Source organism: Falco cherrug, chromosome 1 (assembly GCF_023634085.1).
Source record: "Falco cherrug isolate bFalChe1 chromosome 1, bFalChe1.pri, whole genome shotgun sequence".
Taxonomy (NCBI): domain Eukaryota; kingdom Metazoa; phylum Chordata; class Aves; order Falconiformes; family Falconidae; genus Falco; species Falco cherrug.
The window spans coordinates 114,350,778-114,377,861 of record NC_073697.1 but is presented as its reverse complement, the minus strand read 5'-3'; the positions used below and the strand labels follow the sequence as shown (position 1 = coordinate 114,377,861).

Genomic DNA, 27,084 nt, shown 5'->3' with positions numbered 1-27,084 from the left:
ATCAAACTGCACTTTCAGCTGCTTAGAACTTACCAGGGTATTCCCGCTCCTTTTCTCTGCAGCCTAAGCACCCGCCACCTTATGACTTCATCACCATCTGAAAAGAAGTTTAATTTTTAATGGTGTAACATGACCCTTCATTCCCGTCAAAACTAAGTGACACATGGACACATACAGAGAGTAAAGTCAAGCCACACCATGGCATGCTGCAAATCAAAAAGCCTGTGCAGAGGGACACAGAGCAGGCTTTCTGTGCTCTGCCCCAGCCTGGCTTCTAACGGACAGGCAGAACCTGTGCTTTGCTGATCCCTTGTTATCACTATTTACCCACACATCACCATTTTATAACTCCTGGTTGCTTAAATGTGAAAAATAATCCCCTTGTTTTCCTTCTATGTATCTAAGCAGTCACCTCTGCTTTTTCTTTTACCTGTCCTGTTACCGACCTCGCCTGGCCATGTGGAGCTGCAACAGCCTTCGGCTCCCACACAAACTGAAATCTTTTGCTTTGATCCTGCTGTGAATCCAGACTCACAGTGTGGGTGAAATGGTGCTGGAAAGCAGAATGAGGCCCATATTTTTTTTTCTTTTTTCCAGAGTTTCAACTGGAGTGTGTGAAACTGTCCAAGCAGAACCAGCTTAAGCCCTAGGAACCCTTTCCCAGCCTGATCATGAATGCCAAGCATACTTTACTTGTCTGGTGAAAAAATTGCTCGTGGTGGGTAAAAGCAAGGTCGGATTGTCCATAGCCTTGCGACACCTCCAGGAATGCACCCATCAGCCCCGGGCTCCATCCACAGCAGAGCCACCAGGTTCCCCGAGCACACACAGTTATCAGGGCAGGTTGAGCTGCTCAGCACCCCAGAGCAGCAGAAGCGACAGCTTTGCAAGGCAAGCCAGGAGACGGCCACCACCAGCAAGGGCACAGGCCCACCGCACCCAAACAAGAAGCAGCAACAGCAGCCCCAGCCAGCAACCCGCAGACAAGGCAGGGCTGAACAAGTCACACCAGTAAGACCTGGTCAGGATCAACACAGTAGAAGGCCAGGCATGGGCACGAACCTACTTTATATCTCAAACAAGGATGACGGCAAGGACCTGAGCTCAGACACAGCTCTGGAGGGGAGCAAGAGGTTGGAGCAAAGTGGCCAGGCAGGCTGTGGAGCCAGGGGAATGGCCACGTGCAACTATTCATAGCTGGCCCGCAGCAGGGGGAGTCCCAGTGGGCATCTTGGGGCTATCCACAGCTGCTGGCCCTCCAACTGGAGTCCAGCAGGCGCTTTCCTCAACTAACAGCATTACACAACATGCCTGGATTCCCCTCAGTACAAAGGCTCTTATCTAGGAAGCATGTCTTGAACACAAAGCCATGAAGCTGCCAGTGTTGCAGCATTCCAAGTCATCCTCCCCTCCCAATCCCAGTTTGGGATAAACCACCCAGGGACCAGTGGTTTATTTGTTTGCTGCAGAACATCATAAATATTTTCACCAACAACCAAACTTTTAAATCCAATTGCTTCTGCACGAAATGAAACCCAGTGTGCATAATGCCCTTTCCTTCCCCTACAGTCATTTTTTATGTGTATATCAAATCACAGCGGTGCTAGCATGAAAGCACAAAGCGTAGGCAAGTGCCGTGCCAGGCTGATCCTGACAAACACCCGCAGGGGTGCTGAGCACTGTCCTCTGCCACTGACTGTGAAAGGGCAGCACTCCATGTCTTACCGACACGTCTGAGAATTTGCAGAATTCAGTTTTTATGAAGCATAATTATTATAATTATTCATAAATGTCATTGAGATCTGCCTGTGATTGCTGCTCAGTTTCACTCTGCAATGAGGGAAGGGAGGCCTGTGAATGTGATCCCTGTGACACTCGTTTTCCAGACAGTCTCACACCCTGTTCTCTCCAGTTCGTAATTCTCTCCAGTCACAGCACCAGTGCCAGTTTCCCCGGTGACTTCAGCACTGCCTGGTGTCTGCCTGCTGCGTGCCCCAACACACCCAGGGAGAGCACCAGCCCCCTGCCAGCACCGTTTGCCTGCTGCCTCTGAAGGCGGAGAAGTCATCCTGGCCCTGCGGGGAAGAAAAGCAACTCCTTTCAGCTGCAGTGGGTCACCTAACAGAGAAAACACCTAAATGGAAGTGGCAGCTGATGAACGTGTTGGTTTTACCCCGTGTCAAGCTTGGAAGTGGCAGCTAATGGACTCGTCGGTTTTACCCCACGTCAAGCTGAGCACAGGAGTACCTGATAGATGTCATTTGTATCCTTATAGCTAATAGGAATATGTATAACAGGAAGGAAGGTAGCTTAGAAATGCAGCCTGCAAATTTTAGATGAGCATTTAGAGAAATTTCAGCAAGGGAAAAGGATGAGTACTCACCACTATCCTCCACCTGTGCTTTCCTCCATCAGTCACGCTGCCTGAACAGGGCAGAGGCACTCTGGCAGCTTGCAATTCTTCACGCTGCCTTTCACCACCAGCCACTCCATTCCATGGCAAAGGGGCCCAGCACGCAGCCCGGAGCATCCTCCGCTGTCCTGCTGCCACAGAGGAAACACTTCACCTCCTTAACACGATCATTCAGCACCGGAGCTGTTAAAACAAATGCTCTGTACTACAGTTATACTTTTGCAAGCATTAAAAAAAAAATGATGTATGGTAGTGAGGCTCTTTCAAACAGGTTATTATCTATGTAATTGGCTAGTTGTTCTGTTTGCTTTTTTTTTTTTTTTACAAAGATTAATAATCATAAACTCTGCAGGTCAGGCATTATCACAAGATGAGTGGCTCTGACAATAAGCAGTCACCACTGCATTTAGTAAGGATGCTTAATTGAAGCTAATTTCACTAAGTGACCTTAACAAATAGCAATTTCCCTTTAATATGACAGAATGAATGATTTTTTTTCATTTAAGGCACAAAGTTTCTCGGGTTTTTTTTTACCCCTTCATGATCTAGCTTTGAAGTGCAAACTCCTAAATGTCCTTTTATCCAAAGATTCAAAGGGCTGCACACAGCAAAAGCTAACCTGCAAGGTTCTTTTCTACTTGTTCACATAAAGAATTTTACAGTCAGCTATTGAATACAGATTCCTTCTCTCAGAAATCAGAATACCAAGGCCATCCAAAGACCACACTAGTGGAACCACAGTGGATTTTGATGAATGCGCAAATGACTGAATCTTGAAGGAAAAATGCAACAAGCAAAATTTGTCTGTACTGGCCTCCTTGCCTGAGGCACTTCTTACCTTCCCTCAGCATCTTCCATCTCTGCAATTGTATTTTTTCACATACAACCCAGCCAAACAACAGCCAGCAAAGCTGTATCCAGTTGCTCCCCCTGTGCCTGCTAACTCCAGGACTGACTCCTGCCTTTTAGCTGAGCAGTTTCTGACTGGAGAACAGCCCTCCACATCTGCATTTAATTTTAGATAAAGAGAACCCAAATACTCCACAATCCTGATGAATTTTGTGGAGTCTTTCAGACATACAACACTTGAATTAGGAGAACAATATCTGAAGTCGTCGGAAAGGATACCGGGAAGAGGAACCCACAAAACCCCCACAACATTAGACAAGTTCTCATATCAATAATGGCATCAGTTTTCTTAAGATGGGCTCTCAAACAGGACAGGGGAAGAAAATGGGAGGCCGGGACTGAAGCAGCCACCCTGCTTTCCCCAAGACATTTCACTAGTCTACACTACGACTAGAATGAAGTGGTTCAAAGCTTGGTAGCACTAAACCAAGCATTTTCATTTTCCTAAGCAGGCCCTCACAGGTGCCACAAAGCACTTCCGAGACCCGTCAGCTAAGACTGCATCTCCCTTTTCCAAAGCCCGCGGCACAAGTGTTTAGTGACACAAGAAATTCTGACAACCAGCATATTAACAAAATCATTGTCTGTAATTCACTTTTATTTACGTGGCTGTGTCCATGAAAAGAAATACACAAAGGGTAAGTACACTCGAAATCAGCATTTTCATTAGGATAAATCACTGTGTGAGCCTGTTCCCAATTATCAGCAGTTCTAACCCAAAGACACCTTTTATTAAGGTAAAAAGGTTTCAATCATTCAAACTTCTGCACAGTGTCAAAATGTAAACAAAAGAGAGGCGCCAGCTTGGAGAAGGACACGTCAACAGCTGAAATAACTAAGATAAGAGAGAAAGTATGAAACTAATAGAGCCAATGCCAGCAGCAGCTAAATGCCCAAACTCCACTGAACAAAGCACCCCCTTCATGTGCCCACTGAGAATTCTTCTCAGTTCCAGCTTTGATCACTCTTGCACTCTAAGGATGTTTCCTCCACTCTCACATTACTTCTCTGTGGTACTAGCACAACCTCTAAAATTAAGCTTATCAAAGCATAGTTTTGAATTTACCCATGAAAACTACAACAGTCTCAATCAACCTTGCTTCTGAACCAGTGTGGTTGTATCAGCATGGCAAGTATCTTGCTAAGCAGCTAACTTCTTAACTTCATCTCTATCTAAATTCCCCCATTTATTAATATTTCTGCCAGCATGTTAGAAGACCCAGCAGGGAACAAGGAAAATACGGTATTAACTACTGCTGCTATTCAATCAGCATAAGTGGGGCTACAAAACTTGCAAGGAAAACAGTGATATGGATAAAGGTTTTGAAAACGCATTTCACTAGAAAAATGAATGATTGTGATTGTAAAGCCCTGTCCTAACTAACATACTTGCACAATTCCAGTTAAAGTTGAGTACTGTGTCTAGTAGCACGATGTTGAACATAGTGGTTCCTAATTATACTGACAGCAAAGAATTAATCAGTGCCTTAAAAGAATCCTTGGGGTTCTCTGCATACATGCCTACTCTTCAGAGGCATGCTGCTAGGCCACCTCCGTAGTGTTAATCACTGGCACTAAGGCTGGTGTCCAGGGAATCACATTCCCCAGCCGAAGTAAACTTGTGGAATTCAATTAAAGTCAAGTGGAACTTTGTCTGGTTCACTGACACACAGTCCTGAATTTATGGTTTTCCACACTTAACTTCCTGCTGGGATTTGCTGGTATAACGTTATAGAAAAATAATTTCTTTCCAGTATAAAGTGGTCACAAAAATTGACAGAACTATACCAGTAGAACACTACTTGTTTTTAGTAACTATACCACAGGAGAGACCTTGGAAAATCTTATGAGGTTTCCTAGTGGGTTTTGGTTTAGTTTCATGTTGTTTTGGGGTGGGGTTTTTTACTTTTTGGTGTCCTTTATGAGTCTAACTGTATTTCCAGCAATTTATAGATTAGAATTATTTATAAAGAACATTTTATAAATGGTTATTTTCCTTATCTCTAACACAGATTGCACCTAATGAAATTAACACAACAGAAGTAAAATCACATGACTTAATTATGAACAAGGTCAACAGTTGCAGAAGTTTTCTTTTTCCATACATTCATATATCAAAAGGCAAACCAAATGGCAAGACAAAAATATAGATATGCTTATATGATATGCATTAAATACTAATTTGTAGCAGTTTCTTTGGCACTCAAATGTCACGAATATCAGGTTTTACTTTCTCTTTAGCATTTGTTTGAAAACCAGATGGGGATGTGATATGTCAAGATATTAAACTTTAGGGTAAGAGACACCTTGAAAGGATTAAAAAAAAACACCCACAAATGAAAGAAAGACTTCTTTTCAATAAACTCAAGCAACTTAATGTGTAATTTCACTTACAAAGATAAAACCCCTGATATAAAATAAAGCCACAGTACCACAAATACAGCAAAAGCTTTTTCTCAAATCCCACTTAATTTAACAGCAATCTCCCAATTCAGATTAACACAAAATTGTTCAAAGGCCAAGGAGGCAAAATGAATGGGAGGCTGGTAAATGCTGATAAAAAGATCAAGAGATGGAATCATAAATGGATGTCAGCATTACTATTCTTAATATTGCTGTACAAAAAAAATTGACCAAACTAACAATTGTCTGTAGCTGGGTAGATTTTTCCACCTCCTGACAAATCAAAGACAAATAAACAGGTGAAAACCAATCACATCATGATCAGCTTGACTAACTGAGAACTGCCTCTTCAGATCAAGTATCAAAATCAATAATTACATAGTTAATAGTTAAAAAAATGGCTATTCATGATGCAGTTTTGAGAATTTCATGAGTTCTTGTAAAACTTGTCACAGAGCAGTAATACTTCACTTTAATGACCCCATAAATAGCTCTGAACAGCCTTCTAACATTATCTGATACTGAGTCAGACCAAGCAGAACAGAGAAAAAAGGAGAAAAAAAAAAAAGCATCAAGATTCACAGAGGTACTGAAAATCCTCAAGTCCTAGTTCATTAGTATCCCTGAAAGTCAGTCTCAAAATGCTTTTGAAACTACATAAACTTAGCAATTTTCTTTAATTTCTAATAAAATAGTTCATATAACTCTTGTATGGCAGATGAACATCACAGAAGTTCATCAGTAAAAAGGGGTCAATTTAAGAAGTAACCTCTTGAGAGCCGTAATCTAGCTACAATTAAATGGCATTACTTTAAAAGCATTTATAACTTACTCATCACCACAAGACCTGAGAATAATTTTTTTTTTGCCCCATAAGGGGAGGGAGGGACTGTAAGACAAAAATTATTCCTTGTGAACTTTCAAGTCTTCCTTCTCTCGTTGATATGTAGGGGAAAACAGGTTCCAGGAAAAGTTCAGAGACAAAAGTCAGTAATTCCCCATCTTAAAAAAAGCTTTTTATCCCTTTTGGTACTTGGTAGAAAATACAAATGTGTAGCAACAAAAGAATTCTAATCACTAACAGCATCCTATCGTTTATACTTTTTATGGTGCTCAGTATATAAAAATAGTATGCTTCAACTTACAAGATAACAGGAGTGCATAAGAGAGAGGCATTAGAGCTGCTAGTCACATTAATCATACATATTGATTGAATACTGAATGCTTTTTCAGTTTGTCTGACAAATTGGAATGGCTTCAGTAGCCCCTCACTCAAGTGTGTGTTATATCTGATTCTCTTTTACATCATTCATTAAATCTCCTGGGAATACATAAAGGCTTTCTCTCCTGTCTGTCCTCATGGATTTCTTTGCTTGCCAAATGTTCAGGTGCCCTCTCATCCTCCCATTAACACTTCACTGATCTCACAGCAAAAACCTGCAGTGAATTTCAAAATCTCTTTCTATATGCCTTTAAAATAATCCCTCTCTGCTGTTTCCCTGTGCATGAAGAGGGCTGTGCTTCGTGGGAGTTGTGTTACATGTCCTTTGAGAGCCAAAGTGACAGCATCTGTCACAGAAGATACCATAGTCCCTTCACCAAGTTTAACCTTGGGTACACCTGTGTAGTTACAATGTGCAGGAGCTACTAACACATACTGAGGTGACTTTTTTTTAATTGTCTTTAAAGATAGACATTAACATTCTGACTGTGCGTAAAGAAAGGTTGGTGAATGGTACTTTACTAAAAATAGCTACACGGAGTGTCTAGAAACACCTTCTCAGCGTTCTATACCTACTCTCGGTTGCATCTTGTTTGCCTGCTAGACAGAAATACAACTGCAAGTACTACGGAGTCATGTAGACAGATAAAATCAAGGTGAGTTGCACTCACTGCCTGTATTCTATCATCTATAACAGTTTTTGCATTAAAACATAGTTACTATGCTAGTAACCTCAGGTTTATATTTGGCAGAATAAGATTACAGTACAGTTTTCCCAAAACATACTGAAGGAACAGCTTAAGTCAAGCATTTCAGGTATTTTTACACTATGCAGTAGAAGAAACACCGCAGGATTATTCTTAGAGTTCACATTCTGAGTCTATTTGTACTTAGATGTCTTAGACAATGCTTCCATCACAGAATATGATGAAAATGTCATCAAACTCAAAAGAACTATTTGGGAGTCTGGGAGGGAAGTCATGTTTTATGGTCCTTCACATAGCGTTACCCTGAGAAAGTTTCAGCAGCTATCCCAACACAGTTGGATTCTGAGATGCTGAACCAAGAGACTGTTTTCCATTAACAATACTTCACAGATTTCAGGATCACATCCTGAAGATGGCTAAGGGTAACTTGTAAAAATCTTTCGTGTCACACTACAATCTGATCCACTTTCTTAAAAACAAACAAACAAACCCACCCATAGATCCGATAAAATTTAAGCACATGAAATAGATTAATAAACAAATGACTTGGAAGCAAGGATCTGGGTGATACAGAATAAGAAGGCAACACTTCCCACAGAAATACTTCTGCGTATCTAACTGATGAACAAGTCAATAACAAATTGATTTCAGTTGTGCAGGCACATTCTGCAATATAATGTACCTTATAAAAATATCACTCATTCAAGACTAGAATTCAACTGTCTGTAGAACTAGAACAGAAGAAAAATAATGTAATAGAAAAGGTAAAAAGCAAAACTGTAATTCTGTAGTGCATGGTAGAGTGAAATTAGGCAATTACATTCTGAAAGGTACATCTCAGAACAGACTTGTTCATACAGATCTCTACATTTCCTTCCATTTCTAATACTGGATTTTTAAGAACACGCACAGCACACTCAGTTGATTAAAGCATGAAAAAAAGCCTTTCAAATTTGGCATTTTTTTTCTCCCATGTTTCACATTCAATTAGACTGATGGTGATTTAGTAGTAGCTTCCTCCATCTTAACCTCCACAGCAACCTGATCTTTTCACCTTCTCACATCACTTCACTATAAATGTGCCTGTGTTTTTCCTTACGTTGGACTAGGCATGGTATCCAGATCAAATGCTGCTGTAGTCTGAGCCACGGGCAACAAGAGCTGCTGCTGCTTTCCACTCCACTGTAAAGAAGGTCATTGTTCCAAAGAAGCCCACAATCACCATGATCAGGAGTTGCCACTGCAGAAGGAAGTAGTTGCTGTAGAAATATGCAACTGCAGCACAGATAGACTGAGAAAAAAAACACAATGCAAAAAGATTATCAGTGGAGATACCCAGGTTAGTATTTGCAACTCTCAGCAGTATGCTTCTGTAGAAGACTTCATTATATCTCAACATATGTCTTGATGATATACAACAGATTTAGTTTTGACTTGTTATTTAAAGAGTGTTCACTGTAGAAAACGAACACCAAACCCAAAAGTGTTTGTAACATTACAAGTGCAGTTCTCTGGTATTTCAAAACATTTCATCTAGAAACAACACAGCCCAAGGCTTCAAGATAACAGTCTAGAAAACTATTTCCAGTTTTACAGCATCACAAACTATACCAAAAGCCAGACGAAATTCTCTGCAAAAACATTTTTCTCAGCTCATTAAAATACTCAACCCAGTATTTCAATAACATTCTAACAGTCATACTTCCAAAAGGCCGTGTTATGTAATACCTGAACAAACTTAAAGATGGCAAAGGCAGGAGCACTGTCTTCTGAATACAGGAATCCTAAAATGCTGAGGAGCTGGGTGTTAAAGCAGCTGTCCCCCAGGCCCAACAGAAAGCTGCAGAATATGGCCACCTCTTTGCTGAAGGAGAAAGTGAATCAAATTTAAAAGCCATTCATTCAGCAGCTTACACATCTATAAATTATTTTTGGCAGACTTATTTGGAAACTGAGAATGGAAGAAATTTATCAACCTTTAAATTTCACTGGAAAAAGAACTGGAAATAACCTGGCTTGGCAAAAAGAATAGTTTCATCAGATTTTAATTGCTTGAATGCTAAGACTTCTGTTACTGTTACCTGCAGTCAATTCTACACTGAATTAGCACCACTAAAAGAACTCACGTTGGTGCTTGGAGCACAGAACTGCCAAGGCTGTGACTAAAAGCTGTGACACACACACGGTGAGTTCATAAAAACTGCAAGAATATTAGAGAAATACTAATTCATCTTACAGAAAAATACTCCAGTTAAATATAGAATACTCACCTCTGCAGGCACAAATGCTGAGAATTGCAAGTAGCAGCTGTGTCTGTACAAACTGACAACGCTGCATTTTCACACAAACTGGCAAAAATGCAACCCCAAAAGAAAGTTGCAGTGATGAGGTAAGAAAGCTCCCTATATTCTTCCTCTAACACTGAGCAGTCTAAGAGACAGGCATAGCAAGGCTCCAGTTACACCAAGCGGACTCTGACAATGAGCACTGAAAGACTTTGGAAACCAGCGCAAGGCTGGCGCTGCCTACTGTAGCAAAACTGAGCCCAACACTGTTTTAAAATAAACTGAATTCCTAGTATCTAGTACAATAGCTGTTGGTCTTGCTATTGTACTAGATGTCAGGAATGTCAGTTCTCAAGTGACAGAATTGCTACCAAACACCCTCATGCTTTTTATTCTCATACCATTTAAGTTCCAAAATTGGGTGCACGCTGGTAGAATATCTACCTTTAATAAAAACAGAATTCCTGAAAGCTTTTTCTACGGAGTTAGCCACTACGCAGAAAAGAGGTTTCAAGGAATTGTCTGTTAGAGGAACAGGCTGTTTATACACACCTTGAGTTATACCAGCCAAAGGAGGAAGTTTACATACCTTGGAATCATATAAGCAACATCATTTGTTCCTTCCATAGGAGCAATAGGGGCATCATTTGGCATGTTGAAAAAAATTAAATAAAAGGCTATGAAATGAACAACAATCCCTAGCATCACAACAGGGTTCCTGCCGAAGCGATTATTCTTGCTCAGTAAACCAAAGATTCCTCCACCTGTAGCAGTGGAAAAAACTGGATAATTAGAACTGAAGACGTAAAGAACAGAACCAAATTTAAAATACTGAAAAAAATACTTTAAACTTCCCCATATTGGTTACCTGAAAAATCAACAGATATGAAAACAGCCCCAAGGAGTTTGCCAGATCTGCCAGCCCCATTTGCCAGATGACACAAAACTCTGGGTTGTGAGAAGTGTCTGATAAATGAGGGCAGATTTATCAGATGATTGCCAATGAAGACACTTAACCTTTTTGCAAGTATTTTGCCAGCAGCCACTGTTTCCTCCAGTACTGCAATAGCATTAAGTGAAAGTGCATGGCCTTGTGCTTAGCTCTTAATTGCAAAAGCATGCACCTCTCTATGGATCCAAGTTGCTAGTGAACAAAGGCTATGCTTTTTTGTTAAACACTGTAAAACTTGAGTTTAAGCAAACGAAGATATTTACTTAATGAATATTACCCCAATTTAATCTTACCCAAATATCAGATCTCACTTAACACAAACTAACTTTTTTAAAGAAATCTTTAGGGTACCAATTTATTAAAATATTTAAAACAGTTACAGTACCACTTAAGAAATAATACAATGTAAATATAATACTATTTTAAAAGAGAATATCGAAATGCTGGTAATTCCCTAATATTGTAGCCTAAATGTTTCTCTCATTCCAAGTCCTATGTATTTCTTTGCACTAATCCAAAAAGAATGCAAAATCTTAGAATTCATAGTCATCAGTATTTCACATACTAGTCCATATCCACTTTACGCAGTGTAACTCACAGTGCAGTAAGGAACCACATTGCCAATTTTATTTCCAGTATTTCTTTTATTGTTCACATAATCATTCCTGTAAGCTTGAAAGATACTATTCAGTTAAACCGAAATAGAATTTTTATTAACTGTATCATCTTAATCTTTTTTTTCGTCTACAAGATAGTAAATCTAGACTCACCCAAAATTTCTCCAACACCAATAAAAATACCAGAGAGACCAATAAGGCTTTTCTCTTCACTGCCAAACCTATTCACAGCACCAATACATGTTCCATATACTCCAGAAAAGAATGTTAATTCCAAACCTTTGAAGGAAACCAAACAAAATTGATAGATGAACCATTATGAAAGTTATGAAAAAAATCTTCATGTCTAAAGGCTGTTTCCCCCTAAGGTATCTTTCAAATACATATATTTAAATGCTCTATGTGTAACAGAAGCAAACAGGGAATTTAAAACTATGTGATTATAATATTGTGCTATGCCACGTTACAAAAACTGTATTAGAAAAAACAGTGTCACTAAGTGTGCACTTAGGTTCAGTACTGCTGCTGTTGCCACAACCCCTATATATTGTTTATACTTCTACTTCTCAAGAACTTTGGAATTTCATCCAAATGAAAACTGTCATGTGAAATAATACTTACAGTAATTGAAGAAATAAAACACCACTGCAGTGTAACATTTTTCTCCACAAGTTACGGCATTCCTAAGAAAGTCCCTGCATCCCCAAATACCAATAAGGAACCAAGACTCCTAAAATGGACTGCTACTTTTCTATACATACATAATGAATTAAAACTGAGAAAGAATGACTGCTATTTAAAACACTTCTTTCTTTCTATTGCCATTACTGTGAAGAAAGGTGACATAGCTGAGTCCAACTAGCACGACTATAAGCAGCCATCAGTATAAAAATAATAGCTCCTTAACAGAAAGTATATTTAAAACTATGCAAAGTGATATGCCTAAACAAAGAAAAACAGTTCAAAAATAAAACTGTTTCTAATTTACCTCCTTTACCTTTTGCTACTGCAAAAATACAGTACACCATATCCTGGTGTACATGTAGCAGGCTACCTAACATGGTATATGAACTGCACAGCTTCAAAAAGGGATAAACTTTGAGCAGTCTTAATAATCTGACCATCAATTTTGAAAATAAAATCTTTCCTTGGCCTTAGAGGATTTTGTATTTTCCTACATAAAGAGGCAATATTGACCAAGAGCCACCAGATGGCAGCAGCTATTTTTTCAAAGCTGGCCTCATGTTTTTTCTACTACCTGTAAAACTAAATTTCAGATTAATCAGGCAAAACCTGATTGACTCCCTTCCCTTGTTCTCTTGCTTCATATTCCCATTGCACTAAACATCTACGAGGAATTCAAGTTAGTTAATCGGGGTTAACACAACACTGGAGATACTGTGAGGTAAGTTGTAACTCAGACTAGTGGCTGGTGCAAGCTGACTGCATAGCTACTATTGAGATTTCTCTACCAGCAGCTGACTGTACCCTTCGGTAGATGATATGGCACTCCCTATAGTTTGTTCACATCTAAGTTTTTCTTTTCACCTACAAGAGCTAACAAGAATTTTTCATAACGGTGACTCAGAGCTGAGGTACTGAAAATGCATCTGTTCTTCCTAAAACTTAATTTGATCATAAGCAGAACTAAGGACCAAAAACCCCCTTTAAATCCATTAAAGGCTCCTGCCACAGCAAATACTAATGAGAAAAAGTTGGAACATTCCTAAACTTTTTCCCAATAGAACAAACACTAAAATGAGGACTGTTAGAAATCTCCCACACGTTAATCAAGATGACATTGCAAATGTAATGTACAAAGCTTTTTTGGTTTTATTTTAATAAATATTTTAATAAATAAATATTTATTATTTTAATTCAAATGCAATGAAATTGCATTAAACATGATCTAAAACCTATTGATAGTGTCATGCCAAATCACATAAAAGCCAGCTATATAAGTTTTGCCTCCCTCAATTTGGGACCCAGAAGTGTACTAAACCATTAGTACATCTGTCAGTACTTGCAAATTTAAGTGCACCCTTCCTTCCATACAGAAATGCTTTCCAGCACACAGAAATGTCATAAGTGAATAATCAAAGTTAATTAAAATATTCAAGTAATGTTTGCAGAGATACGGGATTGAAATTCTGCTCTGGGGTTAAAATTCAATGTCCTGACACTGCTACATGATTTTACAGTCTGCTTGCTTCATACCTGTGTAGGCTGTTGTAACACTGAGAAGCATGATCTCTTTGGTGAAGCTCAGCTTTATAGATTTCTCTGTAAAGACATAATAATGCAAATTAATATAACTTCTGACAACACTACTAAGATAACTTGCACTTTCTTTTGCTCTCAGCTTAAGGCAAAAATAGGCTAAAACGATGCAAACTGTGACTTTATTACAGTAAACAGAGTGCTAAACAAACCCCCCCTGACCTGCCCTTTAAATGAAATGCGGTGATCTGAAATTCTTTTTTGTAAGAAATGCAAGTGGGCACTATTAAAGAGGGTATACACAGTTTTCAATTAGCAGATAATTTTCTGCTCATTGTATTTTTGTATTCTCTCTCAGTTCATTGCAGTTGTGTCCTAGAAGGATAAATGAATTCTCAGTGAAGATCCCTGTGTTCTCAAAACACACTTAACAGTCACAAGCAGACCACATCAAAACTGCAAAGGAAACTGCAGATGCCACAGTTCAAAGTTGTTGTTAACTGGTATAATTTAGTGACAAAATAAAACAGTATGAGTGAATTTTGTAATTTAAAAAAAAAAACAAACAAACAACAACTTTCATGCACTAGCTTTCCCAAACAGTGACCTGCTCTTTTTGTGCTCATCTATATAAGGATGCTGATGTAAAATAGCTTGGATTTGAAACTACATCAAACAACTAACCTTCCACACCTCTCCTAGTCTACACTAGTATGTAATTGAAGTCTACTTCACTTACTTTACCTGCAGTCAAGCTTTGTTTGTATTACAGTGTCACCTGAAAGGAGCACTTCTGAAATGCAGATAGCCAGCTCACACCAATCACATGTCAACAGTAATTTTCCCACACTTTAGTTCAGGGGTTCCCAAGCTTTTCCAGTTGAAAGCCCCATTTTGGCTAGGATTAAAACTGCAAATTCTCACACAGACAACTGAATTCCTGTTCAGGCTCAAAACTCATTCATCTCTGGTCTGAAAACCACTGTCATCTGGCAGTCATTTTTCTAAGTAGGCCACCCCTAAAGTGGAATAACTGAAATGCATTTTAAAACCTTATTTGTTCAGAAGTTTTTGTTCCAAGTGATTTGTACATAAACACATTTTCAGCAGAACCATGGAGAGCTGCAAAGGCTATGTCAGTATTTTTTGAAGCAACTCTTAGGTGACACAGTACTTACTGAAGGCAGCCACTGCTCTCGTCACTTTGTTTTGTGCAGACCTAGAAAAATAAATTACTTGGTCAAAATGGAAAAAGAATAATCACACTGTATTGCTGTGCTGGAAGGCAGCTTAATTTCTCAAATTTTCTGTACATTTTCTAGCCCATCACTATACGCTAGAATATGCTAGTGTATTATTAAAAGTTTCTGAGAGTCTAAACTATCAACTACAAAATTTATTTGCCTTCTGCAGTAGTGAATGCCATTCAAAAATTAACCTGCTTAACTGAACCCTTCTTCTGAGCATTTTTAGCTTTAAATACTTTTTCATGGGCATACTTACTGACATTTTTCTAATATTTTCATTGTTCTTTAAACAAAGCAAAAATATATAAACTGATGTCTCAGGCAAAACTGCACTGACTATCTGTGTACCTAAGGAATTGTTATGTAAATATCAGGGTGGCATATATGTATTTAGAGATGATATGAAAAACATGTTTCAGTATGTAAAAGATAACCTATAGAAAGGAAGTTATTTCTGCTTATTCCAGCCTTTAAACTGGTCTGATGAAGGCAAGTCAGACTATGAAAGGCGGACACCTGTTTAATAATAATCAGTGGAGAACAGAGGTAAAAGGTATCTCTCCAAAGGCACTTACTTGAAGTGGATAAAATGGGCACTACTACACTCCACTCTTGAGAATGTGTCATATAAAGAACATCAATTCGCACTTTAGTTAAAGTACAGACACTTTTCTACTAAATCTATAAATTGTACAGGTGGTTCATAACATCCATGTTTCCAGAGTAGAGAGGAAAGCAAATGCACGATGTTCAGTTGAGGAACAGGAGCACAAATGAGTGTATGTGACAACATGTTATTGCCAGGAGCACTTACAAGCTGTCCCCCAGGATTTCATTAGTAGAATTTTCCTCCCCTGGGGCTTTTGTGTCTTCTTGTTTCCTAATCAGAAAGAACAGAACTGTGCCCACAAGACTGATAACAGTCAGAGCAATGAAGACAGTTCTGCGATCACTCTCTGTGGAAAAACAAACAAGAGTCATAACTAGATGTGCAAAAGCAGTTCAAACCAACTCAGCCACCTTCAAAGAACTAATACAAACATACTACATATCAGTATTTAAAATGCATACTAATTTTCTAACTTACCTTCCACATGGAGTAAAAGGTACCCAGCTGCTGGCAAATTCCTGTCTCAGTTTTATGATGCTAATAAAATATCAGCATATTAAAGACTGTCACTCACATTTTCTGCCATGCAAAGGCTATGACCAAGGAGGAACCAATTAACAAAGAAAGTGCCTAACTTATTAGCAAAAGAAAACACATCTTTCAAGGCTTACATAATTCAGAGCGGACATAGCAAGCTACCCCAAACCCCTTCAGATTTCTAAGAAAAGCCTTTACCAGCACCAGAAATACTAGCACTGTAACATCATCAACTGGTAAGCTTGTAAAATACAAAGGCCTTAAAACCACTGAAACTTCAGTAACCAACGCAGCACACAACGTGCACCTGGAGGAAGGTAACCACTGCCCTACGCGCACCAGCTCTGCTGCACCAACCAACTTGTTTAGCATGGACAAGTCTAACACAGAAGTCACACTCATTTACAAATATTAAGCAGGGGGTGGGGGGGAAGCCAAGAAACAGCTAAGAGTTCTGATTGAACTAGCACATGATTCTGAAGATATTGCCTATGCTTGTATTTATTTCCATTTTAACTTAAAGGTAAACCTAAAATTGTTCTAAAAATAACCCATGTATAATGATTACAGATCAAAACCAGAATATGTGCTTCACCTTGAAATACCTGTACTATTTTTGTATAGGTAGTAAAAGGAAGCAGGAATTGATTTTTAAATACTGCTAAATTTTCTGATAACAACATTTTTTATAAAGTGCAGTCTCAAGCCAGGTTGGATGAGCTTTGAGCAACCTGGTCTAGTGGAAAGTGTCCCTGCCCATGGCAGCAGGGTTGGAACTAGATGATCTTTAAGGTCCCTTCCAACTCAAACCATTCTATGATTCTATGAAGACATTTAAAGATGGAGGAAAATATAACAGCAGAACTCCCTCACCGTTAATTGCTCTATTCTGTGGTTAGCAAGAGCAATGAAATTTAAAATGCACAGAAATTCAGGCCCACCAGGTTCTAAGTGTCTCCAATACTTTCAATAACATTTAAACCCTTGTATTAAAGGTGAGGTAATGTGGAAGATGATCTTTAAAAATTAACCTATGCTGTGCTACCAAGCCTGTGTTTGTGGAGAACCTGAAAAGACAGATCTAACAGAAGCATGAAGTGGACTATTCACCTCAACAGGGCAGTATTTCTGAAGCCTGATAATTACCATTTAAAAGTCAACATCTTATTCCTACTTGACTAAAGCAGAAGTATCCTTATCTTTTAAATGTTAAAAGAATTGACCATGCTAGTAGATATTTTACTTTAAGACTACAATAAGAAAAACTCTCACAGTCATTATAGAACAGGACGATCAAACCTATTTTTTTACAAAACGTTGTTTTTTCCAGCAATGCTCGGTTTTTATAATCAAATCTTTGATTTTGTTCTATTTTCACCATTGCAGTTTTCTTAGTTCACTCTCCCCACCTACCTTTCCTTGCTTAAAGTTGCCAGAAATCTCTGCCTTAAAACCACTGAGTTTTAACCACTATGCAGCTTCTTAAGAATATTAGCAAAGTCTACTGTTCTTTAATTCCTGCTCTTTACCAGTGTAGCATGATGTCAAACGAAAAAACTACAGTATTAATTACAATCCCATCAGGAAATTAGTCTTCATAAACTATGCCAAGAATGGAAGACTGAGTTCTTTACACAGCGTGCCAGCAATGCTGCCAGTTCAAGCAGCAGCAGCAGCCTGCTCTCAGTCCAGCTGCACGTCTCAGCCTCTGTCTTCCTGCACTACTTTATGCCAGCGCAATGATTAGTGCAGCCATGAAGTGAACAGAAATGGTTTTCTTTTTCTTTATTTTATAAGTTAATCTCCATTCTGATCTAGAAGGACAGTCTACAACACAAACTTACTTTGGAACGGGATAGTGGTATATTAAAGGTACAGCCATTCCAGAATATCTTTTCCCCAAAATATGTGTATTTTGGCATAAGCGTGTCTGCACAGGGAAAAATCCCAGAATAACTATTGAGGAAAACCTTATTCTAAACTAGCATACTGAAGGATTTCATAGACAATGTCCTAAAGGAAGGTACTCAAAGTGCATTGCATGCTGGAAAACACCACACATAATACAGGGGCTGTGAGTACCATGGAACACTGAGTCAAAAACATACTCCAAAAATAGTCTGTCTAACAATAAATTGAGAAAAAATTGTCTGTTATTGTGTAAGTTTCTTGCCACTTTCCCATTTATTACTTCATATGTTTTTTCATGCTACCATATTTTAAAGAATGGCTTCACATATAAAGAAGCAATACCCACCTGATATGTAAGTTTTTCCTTGCCAAGCAAAGTATATATAGAGGTTTCCAAAAAACAAGCTGTTAAAAAAAAAAAAAAAGACAACAAAAGTGAACAGCACTTTTTGAAGTAAGATTAGTGTTGTAGCACCACAGTAATACTAATCTATGCACAAAAAAGTACTGTACCATTGTGAAAGAAATAAAAGACACTAGTCACTCCCCATGCAAACTGCTTACTCTGTATAAAACTTCAAACACAGTAGAGGATTCTTCCCCATAATTCTGGCTATTCATTTTCAGCAATCAAGACACAAGGTAGTACCAAAAATGAGGCAATCTGCACCTAAGTTACCTCTAATTTTGGAATGGTGTAGGTTAGAAACCCAACATATTTATGGAGATGATTTTGTAATACTTAGACGAGTCATGTGTCTCGTCTGAAGTATTGCTCCAGCAATGCTGAATTGGTTAACAGGTGAAGGAAAATTCTGTGTTCCTGCCTACAGTTTCCTGAAATACAGTAATTCTGAATAGTGATTCAAAACAGCATTGAAGTCAACTTTCCTCATACAAAGCCATTCATTTTATTCACTAAACGAACACACACATTAGTTGGGTTTGTGGAAATTGCTACTCCGATAACATACTGATATGTTAATCTGTAACCTGAAACTTAAGAAACACAAGAAGTAGCCACTGGTTCAGACTGATGTTCTGCTAATCCAGGTTTCTGTCCCCACAACAGCATTAGCAATGCCATCTAGTGCAAGCTCACCAGCTTAAACACTTTCTTCAATTCATTCCCTTCCCCATCTCCCAATATCCAGAACTGCAGTATTGGGGATGGTAAAACGCATCTTCAGGAACCATTTGTGGACCCTGTTGCCAACAAATTTGTTTGATCCCTTCCTGATCTTGCAGAAACTGTCCAACCCCATACCCTCCAGTGGCAGCAAGCTTCAAAAATGTATCGCCTAATGTATAAAAAACCACTTCATCTGTTTCAAACCAATCCTCTTCCAGTCCCACCAAGTGACCTAAGTTCTAGTAAAGCAGCATTTGGTGAGCAACAGTTCTAAATTCAGCTCTCCTGTGGGCTTCATGTTTTGGTAACTCACCAGTATTAATCCTCCTCACCTGATTTTTCTGCAAAGAAAAGAGTCCCAACCTTTTTAGTCTCTCCAAGTCAGCAGCTCCATCTTCTTGCATAATTTCATTATTTTCCCCTATAATCTAATTACATTACATTCTCCTGAGAGGCATAACTGTATCTGCACAAAATACTCAATGGCAACAACCACATCCACTACCTTTCTCGATGCCAAGCATTTTCTTGACTTCTTTGGTTGATACAGCACTCAAACCTTAATATCAGAGAATGATTAACAGCAAGCACAAGAGCGCTCTTCTTACTTTTGACTGCCAAGCCCAGCTCCATCACCTTCACTTCAGTTTGTCAGTGAGCAGCAAGGTCTGGCTGCTCCCTTAGGGAAGGGGGGCTACGAGTGAAGGGGGAATAACACATCCAGCAGAGGAGATGCCTCATCAGCTAAAGCCCAGCCCTGAAGTACTCAAGCAGGGCAGATCCAAACATTGTAGGCAGGGTCAACCAAGAGTCCAGGCCACCATACAAGTTTGTGTTGACAAGGCAGGTCTGAGATCAAGCCAGGAAGCCATCCCACAGGCCAGACTCAGTCCAGGATAAGAAATCAGTCTGTGGACTTGTAGACTGGGATTTAGACCACCAGGATCCATAGCTAGACACGTGTACGGCTGTGGCTGAGCTGGAGACCCATACTCCTCCAATGCAGCACTAGAAGAACTGAAGCTCCACGGCTGGGTTTAAACGGGGCTCCTGAGCTCGTGGGCAGATGGGAAGGGTGTGGTGGAGGTGCTAGGTGAGGTTGTTCAGGACCATTAGGGCTTATTAGTGCACTTAACATCCTGACACAAATCAGCACAGCCCTCAACAATCAGCAAAATTTTTGTTGTATATCAAACACTCCCCTAACAAAAATGTATCTTTCTAGCATGTTGAGAGCAGAGGCTTGCAGTATGTAACTTTTGTTCTTTAATGCACAATAGCAATAAAAACGTTGCTTCCAGCTCTCCCTCCCACTTCATTGACTGCAAGGTACCAGTGGAGTATTTCTTGATGCAGTCTCCCACTTCTCAAAAAATGTAAAAAGTAGAATGTGTACACAACCAAAGAAAAGATTAACAGATAAAGCTTACCTGGACTGTAAAAGTGCCCAAAATACTCCACTGTTCCTTCCAATGGTGTTTTCATCAGAATTTACAGTCAAGCAATTTCCCTGTGCTGTCCAGAGTACTGAAATATACCGAATATATTGCTCAGGAAATAAAAATGTTTTAGAGGTATATTCAAATATAGCAAAGAATAATAAGCAAGGTAAGAACAATGCTTACCAGCAGCTGCAATGCCAATAAACACAGAAGCAGTGTAGAAAGCCCATGTAGTAGGTTGGATAAAAACTGCAATGTACAGGCTAGAATAGAACACATCAGTTTATTGAATATAGACTTAAAGTGGACAATGCTCTTTAACAATCGGATATCTCACTTAGCTTCTTCTAAATCAGCTACTCCCTCCTAAGTAACATGGAAAAAGTTCAGGTCATAGGTCATATGTGAAATAAGGTAATCTTTTTACTCCACTAAGTATGTAGGGTTTTTTTAATATATATAATCATTAATCTGAGACCACAACCTGAACTCCACAGTCAGCAAAGTCTGGAAATGTTGTGGAAAAAATACACTCTGTTTCCAGTAGGCTGAAGTACTCTGCAGTTACACATCTACTGATACACACAGTATCTCTGCAAGATGCCTGCTTAGCTAATACAATTTCATGCATGACATGGTAGCCTTAGGTATGAAAAAATGAAAGAGAGATTTCAAAGGAAGCAGACAAAAATTCAGAATTAATACTTACCTATAAAATATGCCACTAACAACCATGGAGAGCTGAGGTTCTACTATTGCAACCACTGAAGGTGATACAAGATTTGATGCAGAGAATACTCCATAAATAATAGACATGCTACATAAATAAACAACAAAAATGATTAAGTACTTAAAATAAAATATCGGTTGTAAGTGCAGCTGATTTAAGAATGTTCAGTTGATTCCAAAATAATTAAGTACATACATAACTTAAGTAACTGCGTAACTTTCGTGGTCAAACATTTCCTTCCTTTCTTCTGCTACCTTGACTTACTGCACTCCATATGGGAATACAGGACTGTACAAGTGGGTTTCTTGGATTGCTGAATAGTCCCAAACTACTGCAGGCAAGCACATCTTGTAAATTATAACACGCATTTGTCAAACTGTGCCACAACAATAGTTAATTGTATTTTGTGTCTCATACTTCTAGAGAATGTTCCAGAGCCTCATTTGTCTATCAGTGAGGTATTCATTTTCTGCCAATACACCACTGAAATTTTATAGGTATGTATTGTGCCAGTTGTATTTTTAGTTTAAATTAAGACAGTAAACCTTTCAAAGCAGCAACCAGGTTTTCCTATATGACAGATTAATTGGCATACAAAAGGTCCCTGATCATGCCTGGCGAGTTCAGCTACACCAGTGCAATAAACAGAATGGCTTTTTGTGGCTTTGCTTCTCATCTTTCTGACTGCTCCTTTCACACTTATGTTGCAGTATTTCCTGGAAGTTGATCCACACCACCCATCCTATGCATACACACAGAAGTGTACAAGGGCAAACAACCAACAGCTTAGTTAGCAGTTTTATTTATTTTAAAACTTCCACATTTGCCATCTCCTAAGATAAAATGCTGAGGATGTGCTGACTATGTATGTATGGTGGTTTTTCTCCCTACAAAGAAAACATACAAAACAGATAATGTAGTTCAACTAGAAAGAATTCAGAGTAGAACTAGAAAGAAGTGAGAAGCCAATGTTTCAAACTGCTTTTAAGTACATTATTAAATTGTGAAGTCAGCAGAACACTACAATCTCGTGAGAGTGTATCTCTATCAGATGGAATTAGAACTAGCTTCACCCTGCAATGAGCAAAGTAATAAGATCTGTGTAAATTACCTTGTGTAGCCACTGCCATGAAAATCCGTGTTGTTTAAATTTGTGATAACAGTTTGCTGTGAGGAGAAAATCATACATTGTAATACATTAGAATGTATCTTGTAGTTTGAGAACACTTGCATCAGTTTGAAGTCAGTATCAAACGTTAGAACTAATCATTAATAGACTCTAAAAAGTACTTAAAATAAAGTGTTTATTACAACTCACAACACCTCCACAATGAAAGTGAAGGAGACATTTGGCAGGGAAACATCTGTGTTTGAAGCAGTAATTAGTACTTTAGGATTATATCATGATTTCATCAGAGACCTTAAAATATTTCACAAAACTTTTGCTTCACTAAAAACCTCTCTTAGGTAGATACGTATGATCATCTTAATTTAAAATGTAGGGGGGAAAGGAGAAGTTTCAAAATACTCTTAATTTGACCTAACTATGAGCTTCTGGTAAGAGTTTCCATCCTTTTTGTCTTCCCGTTATTCCCTTGTTCCTTTTTTTCCCCCTTGAATCAGCTTCAGTGATCATGAGACCACGTAATTAGTTGGACTGGAGGGCAGATCTGATTGAAAGCCACTTCTAATGACTTTAATGACAATAAATTACATGATTGCATGATTACTAGGTTCAATTCAGTGAGGTGCTGTGAATCATTGCAGAACTCTAAGATCACTGGGCTGTACTTATGTACTCATGTACAATATCACACTGCACTATGACTTTTACAAAAACTATCCTAAGTAGTTATTTCTATAATGCAGTGAAGAACATTTGTCTGTCTGAACCCAGAAAGGATTCTTGCATGCAAGAAAAGAAAAGCTGCAAGACCTGTAGGCTCAAGAGGTATGTTGAAATCTGTGCTTCAGGCGTGTAACTAATACTGAAAGCAACGTCAACAACCCAGTAAGTTAGAGGATCTGGGCTAAGTCTGCCAGTATCAGGATTCTAAGAATTTAAGTAGTAAGAGGGTAGTCTTCTTTTAAAAATAAATTTGGTTTATGTTATGCTCAGTTTTGCTTCAGCACTCAAATAGATACATGATACTAAAGCAGTAAATTACGTATTCAGATGGAAGGTGACTTGGCAATTTTGGCAATTGTGGAAGTCTGAGTGCTTCTCAGACTTCCCCCTCAATGCCTAGTTAGTTAGAACAGAAAATGATGTTAGATTAAGAAACACACTCTAGGAAAAACTAGGTTCATGGTTAATAATAACAACATAGGCAAGTGTTTTGAAAGGGACTATACAGAATAATTAGAAATGTGGAAGGTCCAATGTAATTCAACTGTTAAATATTGCAAGTGTCAAAACAGACACTATTTTAGAGTGCAAACATTTTATAAGATTAATTTCCTACTTTCTAAGCAATCAGGCACAGTTACAGGTGTGGCTATGCTATCTTAAACAAAATAAACTGCTTAATTATCCAGTTAATGAACTTAATCTAGTTAACACTAAACCAAAATCAAGAAGACAAAATGTCAAGGTGTCTTGCACATTAAAAAGATCCCAAATAAAGCAATTCTTACATTAGAGTACACAAAAGACAAGAAAGGATTCATAACTGTGATACAAATGCGGCATGTTTTAAAATTCACACCTACCGCAATATTTCCACATGTTTGGAAAGCAGTGAATATAAACATAAATGAGACTCCCAAAATAATTATGTTGGAAAGTTTTTTTGATTCAGGAGACATTTTATGGGTTTTTGCCAAGTCCTCAGCTTCAGTTTGGAAAAATTCTTATTTTCTTCTAAAAAGTTCCTCTTAACCTCTGTCAAAAACAAACAAGCAAAAAGAATAAAACAAAAAAAAAAGCAAGCTTCAAGAATGAGTTACTTAGGGCTACTGATTAGCTGCTAGGACATAACCATCAACCAATCAAGAAATCTGGTAACTCTCTTAAATAAATAACATGCAGTAAAATCAGTAACTCAAAAACAAACTCAAAACAACAAAGAAAGGTTTGGTACAAAAGGTACAGACCAAGATTCTCTCTACCTTTTCCCATGAAGTTAACAGAGCAGACGGCAGTAGGTTACTTCATGACATCACTTTCACAAACGAAGCAGTTTTCCAAATATCAAGCTAGTTCATCGGCTCAGTTTCCTGCCATTGTTCTAAATCAGAATTCTGGTCCACAGCCTTTAAATCACCTGACGAAGGAAAGATGAGACATTTGTACACACAAGTCATTTCCATGCACGTTGGACAGGAAATAAGGACCATTTCACAATCTAAATCAGCTGACCCAGCCTAGAAAGCCCTTGTGCACTATGGGAAATGAAGTTTTAGGAAAGTACACCTTTTTCTACTTAAAAAGGTAGAAATCTCCTAATCCTTAAAATAAAAAGAGCTGTACTAGTTTTTAAGAACTATAATCTCTATCCACTAAATAACACCTGGCAAGATAAAAAAAAAAAAAAAGTCTTAGAAAGTCATCTAAGTTAACTGCTTAATTAGCTGAATTCAAACACACACAGTCATTCCAAAGAGAAAATCATTCCCACCACAGAAAAACTACGTATCTCGGTGCCACCACTGAGGCTCTGCACAGTGCTTCTGCCTTTCATTGTTTCAGTGACTCAGGGAAGGGTCTTCATTATCTTTCACTGCTTAGTCTCAAGGAGCAACATTAGTTTTTAGCAACTACCTACCCTTAATATTTTATTTCACAGTACTTCTAAATAATAAATTTAAGACAACTGATCTATAACTTGTGACGGTCTCTGTTAAAATGTCAGCAAAACTAAACATCAGCTGAATGGCTGGGTTTTACTGTTACTGTCTTCTGTCCGTTCTGTTGGGCCTCCAAGTCAGGATTAGAGCATTCAGCTAAACCAGCTCCACTTAACTGCCGCCAAAGAGGAAAGGAAGGAAATCCAGAACTGATTGAAGTAAATGACAAACCACCAAATTTTACTATCTACAGTAGAGGACTTCAGTAAAATCTGCATCGCAACTGTTGTTACATATTTAATATTCTTTTGATTCCCAAGCTGTATTTTCTAAAAAATGTAGTAGAATATCAAGGTGTGTTTTTTAACACAAGCAAAGCTTTCTTCTTCCTTTTTTATATTATGAATTTGTAGTAAGAGATTTTTAAGATCCCCTAGGCACTGTGTCCCACTCATACCTTCTTCCTGTGGTGCCAGCACAAGCATTCATCTCGCTGCATGGCAAACTGGGCTGATGTGCTGGACCAATTCTTTTGGCAAGAGCAGCAGCTTGTATTGAAGTAACTGCCATTTGGGAGGAAGGGACACAGGCAAGTCTTTTAGGGAACTCATTGTAAAGATAAACTTCACGTTCCTCCTTAAAGCATTACAGCAGACAAATCACAAAATTTTGAATCAAAATACTGAGGGGGAAAAGAATAAACCATACAGCATAAAGAAACACAAACTAAATAAAAATAAAATTAAAAAAACTAAAAAAAAAAAGAACTAGCACTAGTTTATTTGATTTCTCATGTCTTTTGTGGCAGGAAACAAACTTTGCTTCTGAGTTTATATTGATGTCACTGTTTATTTTTAGACTTCTTCAGTGAAAAAAATATTAAATACAATTACAGTAAGAATAAGGATTTAAATTCTAATAGCGAATTTTCTTCTCATATTGATACTGTCCCTGCATTAAAATGATCAGTTGAGAATTGTCTCTTCACTTCTACTCTTTCTTTTTTTAACATAGCCTTGGGAAACAGATGGCTAGAAACATTTGTGGCTTATGAGAACTAGGTACTGTAGTTCACCACTGGGACTTTGGGCACTTTATTCAGGACCTGAAGCGACAAGGCCACATCTTTGGGGGCTGGGCGAGCAGCTTTCACTGAATTCCCTAGGCAAAACTCCGGGAATCTGCCGCTCGTCCCGACACGAGGGCTGTGCTGATCCCCCCCGGTCCCACACCGCCGCGCGTGCTGCCGCGGCACCAACCGGCCGGGCGCGCCCTGCGGAAAATCCGGTTCCGAACGTTCCCCAGCACGGCCCGCGGCTCCCGCAGGCAGCGGTGCGGCCGGTACCGTAGCCTGCGCCACCACTGTGCGCGTCCCGCCGCGTCCCCGGCGGCTGCGCCGGGCAGCGCCGGCAGCAGCCGCGGCAGCAGGGCCCACCCGCGCCCACCCGCCCGCCAGGCCCCTCACAGCAGCGGCGGCAGCGAGAGCGGGCAGCGCACAGCGGGCACGGCAGCCGCCCGAGCGACGGGCCCGGCCCGGCCCACCACCCCTCGCAGCGCTCTCGCCTCCTCGCAGCGCTCTCGCCCCCTCGGCCGCCGCCATTTTAAACCGTCACCTCCCTGCCCAAGCGAAAGGCGATTCCCTTCGTTAACATTTGTTGGTTTTTTTTTCACGCGGCGGGGCTTTCCCGCCCCTTCTCCCCCTGCCAGGGGTTGGCCTCGCCTTATTTCCGTTTTTTTTACCGTTTTCGGCACACATTGTTCAAAATTTCCCCGCCTCCGCCGAGTCCTTCCGGGTCACGGCGGAGCCTCCTCAACGGTCACCGCTAACGGCGGCTGCGTTATTAATTGAGAGGACGGTTTTCTGCGCGCCCTCCCAAGCCGCTTCCGGGATCCCCGGCCGGTGAGGAGAAAAAAGCCGGCGGCTGCGGGGCGCGAGGCGGGCGGGGCAGAGCGCGCGG

At 39.4% G+C, this 27,084-nt stretch overlaps 1 protein-coding gene across 4 annotated transcripts; it reads right to left on the bottom strand.

The window, feature by feature from the left end:
- On the bottom strand, nucleotides 1-27,004 carry MFSD11 (major facilitator superfamily domain containing 11). Of its 4 annotated transcripts, none has more exons than XR_008734120.1 (16): nucleotides 24,449-24,682; nucleotides 24,050-24,221; nucleotides 22,449-22,504; nucleotides 21,317-21,424; nucleotides 20,791-20,870; nucleotides 20,596-20,692; nucleotides 18,380-18,438; nucleotides 15,790-15,931; nucleotides 14,907-14,947; nucleotides 13,726-13,791; nucleotides 11,662-11,787; nucleotides 10,529-10,703; nucleotides 9,383-9,518; nucleotides 8,754-8,945; nucleotides 2,384-2,596; nucleotides 1-97 (listed from the first exon to the last, which is right to left on the bottom strand). XR_008734120.1 is itself a non-coding variant. In XM_027798148.2 (16 exons), exons 4-16 carry the CDS (start codon nucleotides 24,143-24,145, stop codon nucleotides 8,778-8,780), a joined length of 1,350 nt encoding a protein of 449 aa, XP_027653949.1. In that variant the 5' UTR covers nucleotides 24,146-24,221; nucleotides 24,449-24,603; nucleotides 25,584-25,689; nucleotides 26,867-27,004; the 3' UTR covers nucleotides 3,891-8,777. The 4 variants fall into 4 exon arrangements, 3 of the variants coding, with proteins under 3 accessions (XP_027653949.1, XP_005434197.1, XP_027653950.1); XM_027798148.2 differs by lacking the exons at nucleotides 1-97; nucleotides 2,384-2,596 and adding exons at nucleotides 25,584-25,689; nucleotides 26,867-27,004 and having other exon boundaries at nucleotides 3,891-8,945; nucleotides 24,449-24,603; XM_005434140.4 differs by lacking the exons at nucleotides 1-97; nucleotides 2,384-2,596 and adding an exon at nucleotides 26,867-27,002 and having other exon boundaries at nucleotides 3,891-8,945; nucleotides 24,449-24,603.
- Nucleotides 27,005-27,084: the final 80 nt, after the last annotated feature.